Source organism: Rattus norvegicus, chromosome 4, assembly GCF_021556685.1.
Source record: "Rattus norvegicus strain SHRSP/BbbUtx chromosome 4, alternate assembly SHRSP_T2T, whole genome shotgun sequence".
Lineage (NCBI taxonomy): Eukaryota > Metazoa > Chordata > Mammalia > Rodentia > Muridae > Rattus > Rattus norvegicus.
Window position 1 is genome coordinate 36,863,169 of NC_141537.1, and position 17,558 is coordinate 36,880,726.

Below are 17,558 nucleotides of genomic sequence, written 5' to 3' on the forward strand. Positions count from 1 at the left end.
GCTTCTGATTACTTAGCATGAGCAAGTCCCAAGTTTGATACCCAGCACTGAAAGACAGCCAACCAACTAAACAAACAAACAAACAATCCTTTCTTATTGTGCAACTTCTGCTTTTGCTTCCATGAATGTCCATCCAGAATGTCCTCAGAAGCTGAGGGCATGCTCTAAATTGCAGAAGAGGGCTGGGAAGAGCTGTGGAAAGGTGAGAAGTATCTGATGTAGCCAGAATGAAAGAGTATAGCTTGTCTGTCCTAAAATAGTAACACAATTATAATGATGGTGATGTTAATAGCCAAATCCAGGGAGGCAGCAGGTCCAGTTACAGCAATGAAATCAGAAGAATAGGGTGTGTCAGACAAACATGATATCCTATCAATAACCCAATATCATCCATTCTTTACAGTGCTTTGTCTAATACAGTGGTTCTCAACCTTCCTAATGCTGCAATCCTTTAATACAGTTCCTGTATTCAGTTGCAGTGACGCCCGACTATAAAATTATTTTTGTTGCTACTTTCTTCCTGTGATTTCGCTGCTGTCATGAATCATTATATAAATATCTAACATGTAGAATATCTAATATGTGACCCCTGTGAAAGGGTTATTCAACTCCCAAAGGGCTGTCAACCCTCAGGTTGAGAACCAACCACTGATCTAAAACTTATATAACTAGAAGAGACAGGATCTAAGGATTTTTGTCGAACCTAAAAGACTTATTTCTGAACCCAATTTAAACAGGGTTCAAACAGTCCTAATTTTTTTTTTGAGCTTAGGGTAATTTTAAATGAATTAATTTAAGGCTTTTTCCCTTAGGAAAGCAAATTTATGTTAAATGATAGGAAATAATGAGTGCTTTTAAATGCAAATTAGTCTAATATTTTTAAAAATTAAAAAAATGAAATGATAGGAATTTATGTGTGAAGTAAGAGTTGGGGTTGTTCAAGTTTTAACAGTCATACAAATTTCTAGGCTATTCTGGGTATCTTATTTTAGTGACATTTAATTTAAAGATACCATAAGGAAGGGAAAAAGTTCCTTGCTGTTACTGAGCACAGTGGATTATAGATTTGTAAGGAAAAGGGCACCGTTAGTTAAACATCTAACATTCTGGGGCAGTGGAAGCTCTCTCAAGAGGCATCTTCTTGGCGATTTTCAGTAAGGGTCTTTGGCAGAATCTTCTAGTTCTTTATCAAGTTCCTCTTTTCCAATCCTTCTGAGAGTTTTCAGTGCTTTTTCAAATGTTACCTTGGCACCATATTTGAATTACTATTTTTTTAATTTCCTAGATTTCTTTTAAAAATTCTTTTTTAAAAACTTTATAGGCTCTCTGGGTTTTTCAGATATGTGAAAAAGAAATCTATTACAGTTCCAAATGTTTTTCCTTCATTCTCCCAAATTACTTATTGCTATGTTCAAGATAAAAAATAAAGTCAGAAAACCTAATTGCCATCTTATAAATTTAACATGCAATTCAAATACCCGAGGAGTATTTTGTGTAGTTAGTGAAGCTGATTTTTCCACTAAATATCCAGCATGGTAAAAATGATGGCATTAGGTGGTTCACCTGATGAGAAATGCCTCATCAAGTATGTGACATGAAAAAATGAACTATAATCTTCTTTTCCAGGGTCAATTATCAGATCGTTTATTTTCTCTGATCTAAAATGTAGCCAGACAACCAGCCCTGTGGCTTTCCTTTAGTTGCTAATGATGGAGTGGGAGGCTTTTTACTGTCAAAATGGATCCAAGACTAGTGGTTTTCACTCATTGGTGTATTCTCTGTTAAAACTCGTAACTTTTTCATGATTTTTATCTGTTCCTTTCTTGCAAAAAATTATTTATAAAATGACCTTTATGAAAATGAATTTAATTTGCTTTTAAGTTTTCTGAGTTTTTCCAGCTTGTAAGGAACTTTGGGTCCAAGGAGAAATGAAGCATGACACCATCATTTCTGAAGAGCTCAGACAGTACAGGAAAGACGCAGTATGGTGCACAGTGCAATGGTCTCAGAGACACCCACCCACTCTTCTATCCTTAGAATATGTATATGTCATTTCACATGGCAAAGGAGATTTGGTAGATGCCATAGAGATGTAGCTTCACCAGGTGGAGGACCTTGTGGTAAGAAGATGACCTTATAGTATTTAAGTGGACTCTACCTGATCATAAGCCTTACAGAACAATACATGGGATCGAGTCAAAGATCTAGAAAGGTGGCAGCATAAGAGCTGATTTTGAAAACAGAGGAAGGAGCTGGATGCAGTGGTATACAGGTATAATCTCAACACTGGAAATGCAGAGGCAGGAGGAGAGTCAGAAGTTTTAGGCCAGCTTGTGCTGCATAGTAAGCCCCTATCTTAGCTGAGGAAAATTCCCCACAAAGTAAAAATAAACTTAAAAAAATGTTTTAAAAAAGCAATAGAATCTCATATGCTCATATGCATGCATTCAGTCCTAATACTCGAGGGGCACAAGGAAAGCACAAAGTTTAGGCTACATAGCATGATCTTGTCTTAATAAAGGAACAGAGAAAGAGATGGACAGACAGACAGACAGACAGACAGGTAACAGATGAAGAGAGAGAGAAACCCAGAGGGACCCAGACAGAGTTGGAAAGAAAGAGAGAGAGAGAGAGAGAGAGAGAGAGAGAGAGAGAGAACAAGACAGACAGGCAGACAGAGATACAAAGAGACCTTAGGCAAGGAATGACCTTACCATGTTGGAAAAGAGAGAAGGATTCTCCCTAGGGTCTTCAGAAGAAAGAAATAGCCTGGACACCAGACTCATACGTTTTGGTTCATGAGACTTCTAACCCATGTAACCATACATTAGCACACTTTTGTTATTTAAGTCACTAATGCTGTGGTCATTTTTTGTGGTACCAAGAAGCAGACAAGCCCATTATATGCAAAGCAGCTGAGATTGCAGTCACTGGGCAAAAATAGGGAAGACACCTTCAATGCTGGACGTGAACAACAGGATTAAGAAGCAGCACAGAGGGGCGGTTTTCAGATTGTCCTTGAAATCTTAGGACTTACTGGGGAAGGAGGAAAAGCTTGCTCAGACAACAGAAGAAACACCCAAATCAACACTATAACGTGTTTGCATTTCACTTCTCTGTGGGAGCAAAGTTATGAAAAAAGAATATAAATACTTTTGTTCCTGTCAAAATTGCAGCAGAGACATTCTGGAATCCTTTGACTTTTCCTACAACACATGGTGACTAATACACACTTCTTAATGCACTGCTAGAAAATAAGAAAATGCTCAAAGCTCTTAAGTCCACCATAATAAAAGAAGAAAAATGTGATAGAACCATTACCCTCAGACCCAAGCTCACACCTTTATTCAAGCTCAACTAAAGAAGATGAAGGACAAACATTGAAGCTACTCGGAAATCACACAATGCTAGGGTGAGGAATATCTCGCCAGGGCACAAGGTGCCTGCAGTGCACGCAGACTTCTGGGCTCCTGGGAAATCTCTCCTCACAGGAAAGATGCATGAGGAGCTGAACAGCAAAAATGATGATGGGTAAACTTCACTGTGTTAATAATAAAACAGAAAATGAACACAAGAAAAGAAGACAGAAAGAAAGAGAAGGGGAAGAAAGGAAGAAAGGGGGAAAGGAGGCAGGGAGACAAGAAGACAGTCAACAGTACAAAAATAAAAAAATATCTGTGGTTATAGTTCATAAAGGCAGGAGCACAGATAGCAATGAAGCTTGCTAAGGTGCCCCTGAGAAGAGCAGTTCAAACATGATACTGTGTGATAGTCATCTAAGGAAAGGAAGACATCTGATAATGATAACTCTCACAGGACTGTGTGTTTGACATGCATCGAACAACAGTAGTTCCAGAATACAACTGGTGGGAACATAACAATAAACTCATTGACTGTGGAGAGAAACTTGACATGATGTATACTGGTTTTGAATACATAGCAACTTCAGTACAGGCATGCATGCTCAAGAACCTGGAATGTGTGTCTGCAGAGACACAAATGTGAAAATTCCTTAGTGATGCTGGCAGAGTAGTGAAAAAAAGAAACAGCTCAGTTGATTATAACCAAAGCAATAATGAAATATGTTGTTATATATTCTCACAAATATTACTTGATTATGGTATACACATGAATAGCAGTGCCATCTAGCAAATCACAGAGAATTACATATTATAATGAAAATCTTCTAGGACTCTGACATCTAAGTAATAAATTATTTGTGAATGTATTTGTAAATGGCAAATCACAGGTTGATTATAAAGCCAAATGAAACCATTAAGGGATAGGGATTGACGACTACGATACAGACGGCATCGTTCTTACAAAGCTATAAGCTATACAAGATTAACTATATCTTATGTAGGTATCCATAGAGTTAAGTATGGTTTTACATGTAAAATTACATAGAAAATTACAAGATCTGGAGTAGGATCTCTCTGTCATTGACATGTGTTAGGGAAGGACACGCCAGGACTTCCACAGAGTCAGCGCTTCGGGCCACTCTCCACACAGAGTCAGCGCTTCGGGCCACTCTCCACACAGAGTCAGCGCTTCGGGCCACTCTCCACACAGAGTCAGCGCTTCGGGCCACTCTCCACACAGAGTCAGCGCTTCGGGCCACTCTCCAGGTTATATATACATTTATTGCTTGTTCCATCCTATTTTAAAACTGACAGGCAGGTTGCATGTCTTTTTGAATAAATAATGTCACGTGGTAAAATTTTAATTATGCCATGGAACCCCCTGCAATGGTATTTTTTTTTCTGGGATGGCTACTCTTCCATTTCCTTAGACTGGAGCTTTTTGGTGTCCAACTGAAATGGGAGCAACAGGCTGAGAAGGGGAAAGCGTTCTGTAGATGGTGTGTTAGAATACTCTCTCAGCTCAGAGCTAGCTGTCTTCCCACACTTAGTATAACAAAATTGTTATACAACAGTGGGCCGAATCTCACTCCCTCACCATAAAATCAAGTCTCATTCACATATTTTTTTTTAAGGAGATGTGTAAAATCTGCTTCATTTCAATACATAGCTTAAGCGTACCGTGAAGGCTTAGATACCAATGAGGAACAGGAAGAGTCCATTTATCATACAATTAGTGAGTTTATTTCAGACGTATTTCTCTCTACTATCACTTTGGGCTAAACTCATAACTCCCCCCACTATTCCAGCACTCACACGAAGACATCCCTCCAATGTTCAAACCAAATTCCTTCTCCTCACAAACCACTGTGAAGGTGCTGTAAGAGTGCGGGCACAGGGAGGGTGGCGTGTGAACTGCCATTGTATGTGTATTAGAATGAGGAGGAATCAGGGTCACACTGCAGGTTGTGAAACAGATAAAGACTGTGTTCTAAAGTTACACAGCGGAGTCCAGGTCCCTAGTCCTTCCACCCTTCAGCGGTGTAGACAGTTAATCAGACTACATCCCTAAGTGGTGGTCGAGAGGGCTCTATGATTTATGAACTATTGCTACTTCTTGTATGCCCAGATGTGTCAGGCTCTTTCTAAACCTCTGCTTGAAGCCCGTTAGTGTGCTTGTTCATTGTTTAATGCAGGTTTCTTGACATTCCTTTTCACTGTGGAATCTGTTTCCTGAGCCATTGCAGCCACTGAACCAAAAGCGAGCACAAGAGTTGACCTGTTTGTCATAATACCAGCGAACCACATAGTCGCCACAGTTTCCAGGCTTCAGGGCCTCCTCGCATCTTGGATCTAGGGAGAAAACAGGGTTGGGGTTACTAGGAGTTTTCCCCTCACTGAAGACATCGGGGAGAAGACAGAAGCTTTATGAAGTAACATAAAGTTTCATTCTTTGTGCATTTGAACAGACCAATCAAAAGTCTTTCATCTTTATGAAACCCCACTAAATTATACATCTTCAATAAGGCATAAGTGAGAATCTATTAACTAATAACTCTGAGGGATTAGCTGACAAGAGAAAATGGGATAAAAAACAAAACAAAACAAAACAACAAAAAAAAAACGATAGCCCAGGCTAGCTTTGAATTTCTCATGATCTACCCTCCACCTTCCGAGGACTGGTATTACAAAGATGTAGTATTGTGCCCCAGCACAGAACTTCAATCATTTAGGTGCACCAAAGAGCAGTCCTAGTATCATGACTCTCTTTTAAAAGTTGCAAGACCTTTTAACATCAGTTACAAAGAACTTCAGAAGTGCATTCCCTGTAGGAAAGCCAAAACAACAAGACCATTTTGTGTTAATTTCATTAGAGCCTCCAATTTATTAGATCCTTTTCGTTGACCAACACTTCAGAGAGCATTGATTCTATTTTCGACTTGAAGAAATTATTCCAAGGTAAGAAAGGCCAGACTAACAGAATCCAGTTGCCCAAGACTTGTTCTCTCGGAGATGATCCATGCAGCATAAGCTTCCACCATCTCTGTTGCAGAGCCGATCTTCACCCTAACTCCCTTCATCAGTTTCTCGGGGTCAGAGAGTGTATAAATATATGTTCTACAGCTGATCTCTAAATCTGTTTCTACCATGAAGACACCTTACACCCAATAGAAAGGAACAGATTTCTATAACTGCTACCACTAGAATAAATGTCTTGTAAAGTGCAACCTGTCCATCTAAGCCCCTGTTGGACTTGTCATTTTTTTTTTATTAACTTGAGTATTTCTTATATACATTTCAAGTGTTATTCCCTTTCCCGGTTTCCGGACAAACATCACCCTCCCCCCTCCCCTTCCTTATGGGTGTTCCCCTCCCAAACCTCCCCCCATTGCCACCCTCCCCGCATAGTCTAGTTCACTGGGGGTTCAGTCTTAGCAGGACCCAGGGCTTCCCCTTCCACTGGTGCTCTTACTAGGATATTCATTGCTACCTATGGGGACAGAGTCCAGGGTCAGTCCATGTATAGTCTTTAGGTAGTGGCTTGGACTTGTCATTTTTGTGTATGTTGCAAAACACACACAGGGATGAATTGTCTCTGTACATATATAAACTTGTAGAAAAACATGTGCTGGATCAGAGTCCAAGTTATACAATCACGGGACAAAAATCTCAAATATCTACATTTATGAAGAACACCAAGCAGCTGGGTCTAGGGCAAACAGGAAAAGCAATCAACTCCAGAACATTCGGGTTAAAACCTGTGCTGTGATATTTCCATAACCACATTTACTCCCAACATGACTGCCTCTCATATTCCATGTGACCCAGCCAGAGCTAGCTCTCATCTTCCCCGTTAAGTTATATATTTCTTCTTGTGGAGACTCTAGAGACCACTCTTGTACAGCAGCCGAGTGAAAGAGGTCTCTTACCTTTGTACAGAGATTTTTCTGACTGCAACAAATTAGGATTTGGAGTCCTTGCTTCCACTCTTTCAGGGCTGCTGAGCAATGGCTTAAGTGTATTGGTGGCCTCAGGTGGGGTTGGGATGGCCAAGTTACCAGCCTCAGTCAACACAGAAGGTTCAGTCTCTTCATTTTGACCTCTAGAGATATTAAACTACACACACACACACACACACACACACACACACACACAATCATATACCACATCACATACATGAAGCATCACATGCCACATTCATATAACACACACATCACATGTACCATGCAAACACACACACACACACACCACATACATACAAACATCACATATGCATACAACATTCGTATAAGACACAGACAAAAAGAAAGAAAAAATAACATTATAATTTTTTTGATAATGTCAATTGACTTTTCAGAAAATATAGAAAAGGATTTTCTTTGTTGTGTCTCCCCAGCAGTCCAACGCTGACTATTTCAGCAGCCCTCACTTGATAAAGAGCAGTTTTCCTGCCACTTTGTGTGGTATCTAGTATACACACTTATTGCCTATGTCTGAGCACAGATGTTATTCTGCTGAGAACTTCCAGGGAGAATTGTATGCAGGGCATGAAATATGTAAAGTTGGAAAGGGATGGTGTTCATTCTTCTTTTAGTTATGGCTATGAATAAGAAAAATCAACACTAATTTAGCATTTTTATGGTCTTTTTCATTTTGTTTCCTAACACTAGAGCTCTTAATGAGATATTCTAAAATATACACCCAGAATTCAACGAATTTTGAGGCAGAGAGTTGGAACAACAGACAGAGGACAACAAAATCTAAATGAAAGCAACTCAGCATCCCATTTGATGGTTTGTTCAATCCCAGCTGAAAATCCTACCCCCTCTCCCAGAGGCACTCTTGTGGGGTGCTTAGCTTCTAAGAAGTTCTGAGAAACACTTCATCACTAAAGTATACAAGATCATAACTCCAAAAACATTTTTTAGCAAAACTTTCAAGTTGATAAATAATGAAACAGGCAAGGTACTTTGCTTAAGAAAAATTCATGTTAGTTTTCTGACTGTTAGCAAGAGGTAGGCAAGTCACTGTTGGAAGTGAAAGTGTTTTTGTTCGGTTGGTTTAGTTTAGTCTTGTTTTTGTTTGGTGTTTTCGTTTTTCTTAGAGCTCAGCTATATGGAGGAGTCAATGCCTCAACCTTAGTCCTTACCCTATATTCCTATAATGGCTCTCTCATTCTCCTGCTCTTTATCTATTTTAGTAAACAAATTTACAAACTAAATAAAGTAGTTTTCTGATACTTTCTTAACCAGGGATGCAGGCAGACAGTGAACAGAGCCAGCTGTCATCCTCGCATGCCCTCTGTTATCTACTGTTTTACAGTGTTTGATCCATATGCACACGCATGCAAGCACATGCGCACATACTCACAAGCCTATCGAGTGAGCGTGCTTTAATCTGACTACTTATGGATGCATGTTTCCTGAAGTACTATCCTGAAGGATCAGAGCAAATACGTCCATTAGAATCAGTCCTTAGCCCTTTGGATAGATAACTCTCAATTCAAATACAACGGTAACTTCTCCCTGGTTCCAAACACAGCCTTTGGTAAAGTTGTGCATTTCTTGCAGTTCCTGTTTTCAGAGTGGCCCTGTGTGCATCAGATGGTTTGAGTATCATCATCTCTTAACACTTTGAGACTGGCAGTCCTCCAATGGGAAGGGAGAAAGGTCCTGACACTGGGAAGACGTACTGCTGTTCCCCTCCCATAGCTTCTTCAAGAGATACTATAGCAACAGAAGAGTCACTGGCAGCATGGGTCTCTGAGGTGAGTGTTACCTGCTCCGGGTGGCATGGTCTCCTTAAGGAATTACCTCTGCCTTTGAATCTTTACAGAGCTCAACTCCTGGGACCTGAGAAGTTCCTCTTTTCTCCATGTAGAAATGTCTGTTTGCTTTCTAAATCAGATGAGCATTTGGGAATTTCCACAACTGTAACATTGCACCATGTTTCAGAATAAACACAATTAACTTTCATCTATAAATGAAAATAATTTCATCCATCTTCTGGCTCAGGAAAGCTTGAGACCATTAAACAAATGTATGATTGTTGTGGTTGGCAATTTAAAATTCGTTCTTCCTCCTTACAAAAGCAAACATGTTTGCTGGAAGGGGCTTTAGAAAATAATGGGCAAGGGAAAAGAGCAGAATAGAAATCAGAAGCAATTCTACTCACAGATAATTACTGTTGATATATTTCCCCCGCTCTATTTTTTCCTATGTGAACATATTTTTAACCACAAAAAAAGTGCAGGCTGGGACTGTAAGTCGGTTGGTAGAGTATTCACTCAGTGTCTTTGAAACTCTGGGTTTAATGCATAGGCGATCCAAAAGACAATAGGCTCTGGTTGGTCTTCTATGCTCTGCGCTATTTTTCTTATTATATAGTATCAACAGTGCACATATTTCACACTGACAATACACAATTTAAGATGCTTAATACACATGGCTATAATGCCCCTCACCGTGTGTGTGTGTGTGTGTGTGTGTGTGTGTGTGTGTGTATGCATGCATGTGTGTCCATGTGTGTACACATATGTGCCATAATAGGGATTTAAGCCAGGGCCTTTCAAATACTCTTACCACTGATCCATACCCCAGCCCTCTCTTTTCTTTTTTATTTCAAGTGGTCTCACCAAGTTGCCCATGCTGGCCTTGAACCATTCCATAAGCCAGGTAAAGTGTGATCCTTTGGTGGTCCTGCTTCAGTTTCCAAAGTACCCTGCTTATAAACCCTGAAACAGCAGGTTCAGCTTACAGTGGCCTTTTCTGAATTTTTTTTTCTATTTTAAACTTCGTGGCTATTTGGGATACAGATACTTAATACTTTCAGGCAACATCCCGAATTTGCGTACTCACTGGGAATATCATTAAGTAATCATCACTTGCTTGCTATTAGGAATGAAGAAGTAGGTGACTGACAGTTTGACAGGTGAAAAATTCTCCAGCTGGCTACAGAGCAGGGTCGCACAATCTGTCTTTTCTATGTCTTGCCTACTATTTCCACCTCTCACCATAACCTGCGGCTCCTTCATTCTTTTCAGTCTGCCACAGTAGCTCAAAATCAGCCTTCCTACCACAGCCCAGAAAACATTAGGCTCCACCTGAAAAGATTCCAGTAGCCACATCAGGACCAACTGTCCTCTTCTGCATGGTGCTCAGTAACTTACGGCCCTTCTACAGTGTAGCCCATACACAGTTCAACTGTTAACCACACCACACCAAAGAATATGCTACCCCAAAATATGTCACTTTGGGATATTAATTATTTTGAGGTAAAGATAGTTAGAAGTAAATACAAGAAGATCACTCTTCTTTTTTATTGGCCTAAAAGCAAGACATAATGTTTTCTAAGGTGTCACCTGCTCCCTTCTCCACCAGGAAGGGCAGAGTTATTAGTGGAGACCCATGATTCTTAGTAGAAGGATAGTTCCAGAAGACTTCAAATGTTAACCACCTTGTCTCTCCTTCTAGTTCTCATATTTTCACCTCTCCATGATTTTCACTCTAGAAACTCAGTCCTTTTCCTTGGTCTTGCCCTCCTCTCCATAGTTACTGTTTTTCAGGAAGCTGCTTAAGCCCTCGTGCTAGCCTCCCTTGGAGTCAGTCATTGACTGCATGATCCCCTGTGCATGAATGTTGCTCATGTTAATAAGCCTCTGTTTGTCTCTAATCTTATTAGTGTATCTCCCATCAATCAGATTTGCGGAGCCCTAGCCAATGAGCCTAAAAAGATACAGGATAAAGAAAAGTGTTTTCTGTTGACAGTTTTAATCATCTCGTTTTGTGTGTGTCTTAATTATCATTACCTGCTGCTGTGATTAAATGCCCTGACGGAAGCAATGTAAGTCAGACAGTTTCACAACTCCAGGCAAACTCTATGGTAGTCAAAGTGAAGTCATGGCAGAAGGAACTTGAATCGGCTGGTCTTATCATATCACGGGCAAGAGCAGAGGACAGTGAACTAATGCATGCATGCTAGGGCTCAGGCTACCCACTCCTTTACATGCCCAGGACCCTTCCCTGTTGAGCCCAGATGATGTCAGATTGAGAACTAAATCTAGTCATCACAATGTGTATGAATATGTGCATTAGAAAGGCAATTAGTTAATGCCACTTCTTTCCCTCCCCTCTCTTCCCCTGCCTTCCTGTTTCTCTTCCCTGATTTACGCTTATTTTCCTCTTTAATCTCTACAGCATTGAATGGGCAAATGGTAGACAGTGGTTAAATTCATGAGTTAGAAAACCCTTCTCATGCACATTGTTAAGTTGAATTTAATACAAAAGGGGGAAATAGTAAAAGGCAGTTGGGTTATGCAATTTCTCTAGGGATGTCAAGAACATTCTAAAGAAGACGGGGCTAGTGAGTAGAGAAGACAGAATGTCATCTAACAGCAATGTCATTTAGGCAACCCAAACCTAACTAGCAGAACAGAGACCAAATCAGTGCTACAGGAGAGAAGACAGAAGGGCGGCTCGGAGGACTGGAGCCTAGGTTATAACTGACTTGAAAGCAACAGGTAACAAACTCTGGCTACTCCATGGGTGAGCACACAAGTGTTTGTTTCTGCTTCTTTCTTGTCCCATTTATAAATCTTCAACCTAAAATCATAAGCCTGCCTACCACTCTGTCTGTTTCTGTTCTGTCACACTGTTCAAAATCAGGTGAGGACCTGAAGGGTTGGCTCTGTGGTCGAATGTACTTGTTCTTACAGAGGACCTAGATTTACTTCCCAGCACCCACATGGCAGCTCATAGCCATCTACAACTCCAGTCACATGGGGATCCGGTGCCCTCTTCTGACCTCCAAAGGCTCCAGGCATTCACATGGTACACATACACACATGCAGGCAAAGCATACAAAACAATAAAATAAATAAATCTATCTCCCTCAAAAAGCAAGTACGCCGACGGCTTTGCTTAGACTTAGCACTTCCCAGCATGGTAGGTTACATGGTAGATGCTGGCTCTACAGTCAAAACCTTCCAAGTTCTGTCTGGCTTCACTGGATTCCTCTCACATGGACTATCCCAGGTGCTGTTCCTTCTTTAGAGGTCCATCAGCACACACACACTGAAATTTATTAGCATTCCAAGGTTTCCAAACCACCTTGAGCTTGGACTGCCCATCCCCAGACTGACTGGACCTTTTGCAGAGGTAGAATACAGGGCTGTACTCGGCTTAAAGCCTCCAACATTTTGAATGCCATTCAACATGAAGTAACACAAGAAAAGTTAGAAGTCTTTTAAAAATATAACATATATCAAATCGATGCATCTCCACATTAGAAATTATAAAACTGGGGAAAAACATAGACTTTGGAGCTGAGAAAATAAAGTATACATCTTCAGCACTGGGAACACCAAGTTTTCTGACTCCGACTCTGCAATCTTTCTTCTAGGTCAGTTTTCAGTATGCTTGCCGCCTTGTTTTCTATGCCGTAGGACAGAACGCCTCTCACTCAAGGGGTGATAGGTCAGCAGCAGCAGCAGCAGTCAGCACTTACCCAGCAACCTCATAGTCTAATAATTAGCTCTGTCATAGGTTCCGCTGAGGTTTGGTTTTCTTACCACAATGAGAATATTAATTTTATCTTATAAAGTAAATTGGGATTTGGCCAACATGAACATAGATGTAGACATGACTTATTCATGACCATTTACACATAATTACTTCTGGTTTCAACAAGAGAAATTAACTTTGCCCACATCAGAGAAACCTAAACAACACTAAGCTTGCTCTGCTGTCTCTTGACCTTTTCAGTGCCTCTGCTTATAGCCTTCAGATAAGGTACTTAGTCGTTGTCACTATAATATGATTAAGTAACCTACAAGAGTTTACTTCTATAGAGCATTCAAAGAAAATACAAAGAAATCTCAGAAGAGAAAGAATAGGGGAGAAAGACTTGGTGAGGGGGATATTTAGTATGTATGAGGCTGACAGAGAAAGAGAGGAACCACTTCAGGAACTGAAAAACAGTATGGCAGAGAGGTGGGAATTCATCTTCAGAGAGTGTCTGTGATATTACACACAAATGAGAAATCAAGTAAGGTTTTACTAGCCAGTCCTTGGTGGGCTTTATGTAGAGACAGATTGGAGGCGCTAACCTGACTTCCGACAGTTGTGAGATGGGAAAAGGGTGAGGTGTGAGAAAATTAGGTGTGAGTGAGAATTAGGGGCAAGTGAGGGGAGGAAGAAAGGGAAATGGGGGAAAGAGAGGGAATGAAGGAGTAGAAGAGACAGAGACGTAGAGAAAATAAAAGGCCAAGAAAAGTAAGACAAAGACAGAACAAGGCATTATCCTAATAGGGATTATTTTATTATGAGAAGATAGATCTAAATAGAATATTAGCAAAATCACTGTGTTAATTCAGAAGGAGTTGGCTTATTCTTAAGATGGGCAAATCTGAAACCTACTTACTGAGCTAGAGATCTGGTGGGGTGGAAAAGTAGACCAAGTAGAAGGAAACACTGAGAAACAGAGGTGGAGGATTAATAGTCTCCGGTCAGAGCAGAGGCTGGGATGAAGCCTACATTCAATTCCAGTGTCAGGTTTGAACCTGACCAGGGCCGCAGTTCTTTGAGCGTGTTCCAGCAGAAGCTAGGCATGTTGGCTCAAATCTGTAATCGCAGCATGCAGGAGGCTAAAGCAGGAGGATGGCTGTGAATATGAGGTCAGCCTAGGGTGCATAGTCAGTTTTAGGTCAGCTCAGACTACAAAATAAGGCCCTAGCTTAAAAAACAAACACAAATTCCCTCTGGAGCCTGGTTTAGCTATGGCTCATTTGGGTGACCTAGATGAAGTGATGAGCAGAGAGGGAGGGAGAGTGGGAGGGAGGGAGGGGGAGGGAGGGAGGGAGGGGGAGGGAGGGAGGGAGGGAGGGGGAGGGAGGGAGAGATGGCTAGAGCCAGAAGCATTCTGCTGGTGCAGATGAAGGCACAGGAGATGTAAGCTGATTTTTGCAATACACACTGATACAGAAGATTTATATAGACTGGAGGCTGCATTGAAAACATCAGGAAGAGGGAAACTTTCTCCCCTACTTCCTCCACCAGGCCTCCTCTAGCAGGTAACAGTACTACCCCTGGGGCTCATCCCACACTAGTTTGGCTGTGTCTCTCATCTGGTTGCTAGGAAACCATTATGTACAGACACCCCACATCCTCCTCCTCCTAGCGAAGAAGTGGTCTGGCTGTCAGTTATCTAAGTTATATGCAGTTGAGGAAGAAGTTTTCAAAATACTAAAAAAAGAAGAATAAGATTTCATTCCTTTCTATTTCTTCAAAAAGAAAACTATATATGTGAAGAATTCTGTAACAAACTAGTTGAAATGGATTGACGCCCATCACCCTTGCATGCATAATTATTGATAAATACATTTAGAATCATGAAAGGTAAGTTCGCACAGGAACTAAATAAAGATACTTATGGAATTAATGGGTCATTACTGGACGTAATTGTAGAACTGATAAGCTGATGTTTAATTGGTTTCATTGCCTCCTCATTTATATCATGAAAATCTTAACCTAACTGTCCAAACCAGGAAGAATAAATAAACATGAAGTGTTAACATTATTAATGACATCAAATGTTTGAGGCTCCATCCATTTACCTGCAAACTATATCGTGACAGCCAGACTATATAGTGAAACTCTAGGAGCATTAAAAAACAAAACAAACAATTTTTAGTCATAATTCTCATGCTACTGTGATCCTAAAATATTATTTTTATAACTTTATATTAATTTAATTGGTATTTTTCATTGAAGGAAATCTACATATTTTTCTTTTAACCCAGTGGCTGGCATAGAATTTATCTCATCTGTCTACTATGCATAAAACAAAACATAATTTTGAATCATGTACAGGGCACAATATTTAATTAGATGTAGATTGTGTCCTTAAGGGATTTCAATCCATTAGGAAAGTTAAGGCACATGCATACATGCATATGTAATTATTAATAATAAAGTATAATAAATTCAAGAGCAAATATAAATTATCCCAAGGAGAGGTTCATAATACGGTAGATAATCATAGATGGCTCCCCTAGACTGGTCTACAAAGAAACAGCAGAGGTTTGCAAGCTGTGGACCAGGAGATCCTCTACTATCCTTATCTCTCAACAGAACTGTTCTCGAGCATATAGAATACATCTAAATCAAGTCTGAGTCTTTTTCCACAGTTAAATGGAATGCTTAAAAGGCTAGGTTTTCTTTGAGATAGACACCATCAACTTAGATTTCACAGTAAGGTGTATATAATCCATTTCCTAAGAACAGAACCTGGTAGAAAGAAAAGGAAGAAGGAACAGCAGGTGCCCAAATGAGGTAATAAAGGACACGAAGAAAGAAATAAGACTCACACTCAAAATGAAGTAGGGCATTTACCTACTTTGCAAAACAACCTAAAAGGTTTGGGAATGATTTGAGAACATAAATGTTCTGATTTTACTTGGATATTATAGCTATATTTATAATAGTCGGATCCTCATGCACAGAAGATTACTGAGTGTTTTGGATGAGAATGGCCCCATAGGCTCATACATTTGAATGTTTGGACCCCAGTTAGTGGAACAGTTTAGGAAGGATTAACAGGTATGACTTTGTTGAACGCACTATATTACTGGGGCTGGGCTTTGAGATTTCAAAAGCTCATTCAAGGCTCAGTCTTTCTTTGCCTACCTGCTGCCTGTGCATCAGAATGTAGAGCTCTCACCTACTGCTCCAGCACCATGCTGTCTTCTTCCCACTGTGATGATCTTGGACTAACCCTCTAACTTTATAAGTAAGTCCCAGGTAAATGCTTTTCTTTATAAGTATTACCTTAGTTATAGAACAGCAATAGAGCAGTAACTAAGGTGATAACTATATACATACATAGTTATAATAATATTTCATGTCTGTGCATGTGCATCAATTTTTGATCAACAAAATCACCCAGGTATCTCAAACGGTTAAATTGAATAGGAATGTACAGTTGTCTGCTCAGACTAAATACATGCTGGGAAATTGATTGCCTGTAAATTCATCTACTAACACAGGGCCATTCAACAAAGTTCAAAATCATTGCAACCTTCTACTTTCTCATAGTCCCCCTGAGGGAACTTAACCAATACTCAGTTCTGGTCCATGTTGTAGCTATTTTATAAATCTATACCATTTTAGATGTACTCTTTTGCATCCTCCCTACCCCCGCCCTTAGCTAAAATGTTCTATCTGTCATGATCAGTTAAAGCCACTGGTCTTTTAGGGTGATCAGAATTCCTAGAATGCCACAACAAAGGTATATGGCCTTATTGCTCCTCATTCTCAGATTAATTTATCCTTGGGTGCTACTAAGCACTTAACATGGTATAAACAAGCCCATTATCTTCCTTTTAAAAAGGAACCATTCTCCCACCAGTAGTAATCTTGATTGTAGTCTGTGGTATTTCAGGCTATGTTATCTTTAATCCCAAATATCTAGGATCCCATCAAAACCCACCCCTGCTCTAATCTCCAAACCAATCACCAAGTCCTGGAATCCTACCCAGCAAAAGCTTCCCACTCTACATCTTCTTTTTATGTCTACTGTCCCTGCTTAGTTTATTTATAACCTTATAATTTCTCACCAAGACTATTGCACGTCCCATATCTCAGCCTCCAGCCTCCTCACCCTCTCCTCCTCCTATCTCCTACGCCAAACCAGAGTATAGGATGATGTCATTATGCTGGTGAAGGCAGGTACAAGACAGAAAGAGGCCTTTCATAGGATGAGAAGAAAGGATGGGCGGAAGAAAAGTTTTAGAGAGGAGGAGGAGACTGGAAAGAGAGAAGCAGTGGAAAGAACATGGAGGCGGATGTTAAGATTCCTCTCTGCACATTTACAGGTTGTTATGAATATTCTTAAGGGATGGATATGTATCAGGATTTGTATGTCTAGATGAGCAAATTATATAGTATCAATTGGATCAGAGGTTACTGTGTTGTGTGTTCTTTCATGTGGCAATTTAAGTTCAAGAGAATGTGTGGTGACTGGACACACTAGCCCACCAGGAAATTGGGATGTGTATGTCTGACATAGTGGCAGCCTGCCTTGGGAACTAGACAGGTAGAGATATTATTGCTAGGCTCAGAGAGTAGCCATTGGCAGTGTGATGTGGGATGGAGCAGAGCAGGTGAGACACTTTGCTGACTGAGATGAAGAGATCTACCA

The 17,558-nt window shown here is 40.3% G+C and overlaps 1 protein-coding gene across 1 annotated transcript in view; it reads right to left on the reverse strand.

Annotated features, from left to right (window-relative positions):
* Window positions 1–3,329: 3,329 nt before the first annotated feature.
* Col28a1 (collagen type XXVIII alpha 1 chain) overlaps window positions 3,330–17,558 on the reverse strand; it is a 165,096-nt gene continuing 150,867 nt past the window's right edge. The window contains 2 exon segments of the mRNA NM_001431719.1: window positions 3,330–5,714; window positions 7,292–7,478. Coding sequence (NP_001418648.1) covers window positions 5,542–5,714; window positions 7,292–7,478 — 360 coding nt within the window. The 3' untranslated portion in view covers window positions 3,330–5,541.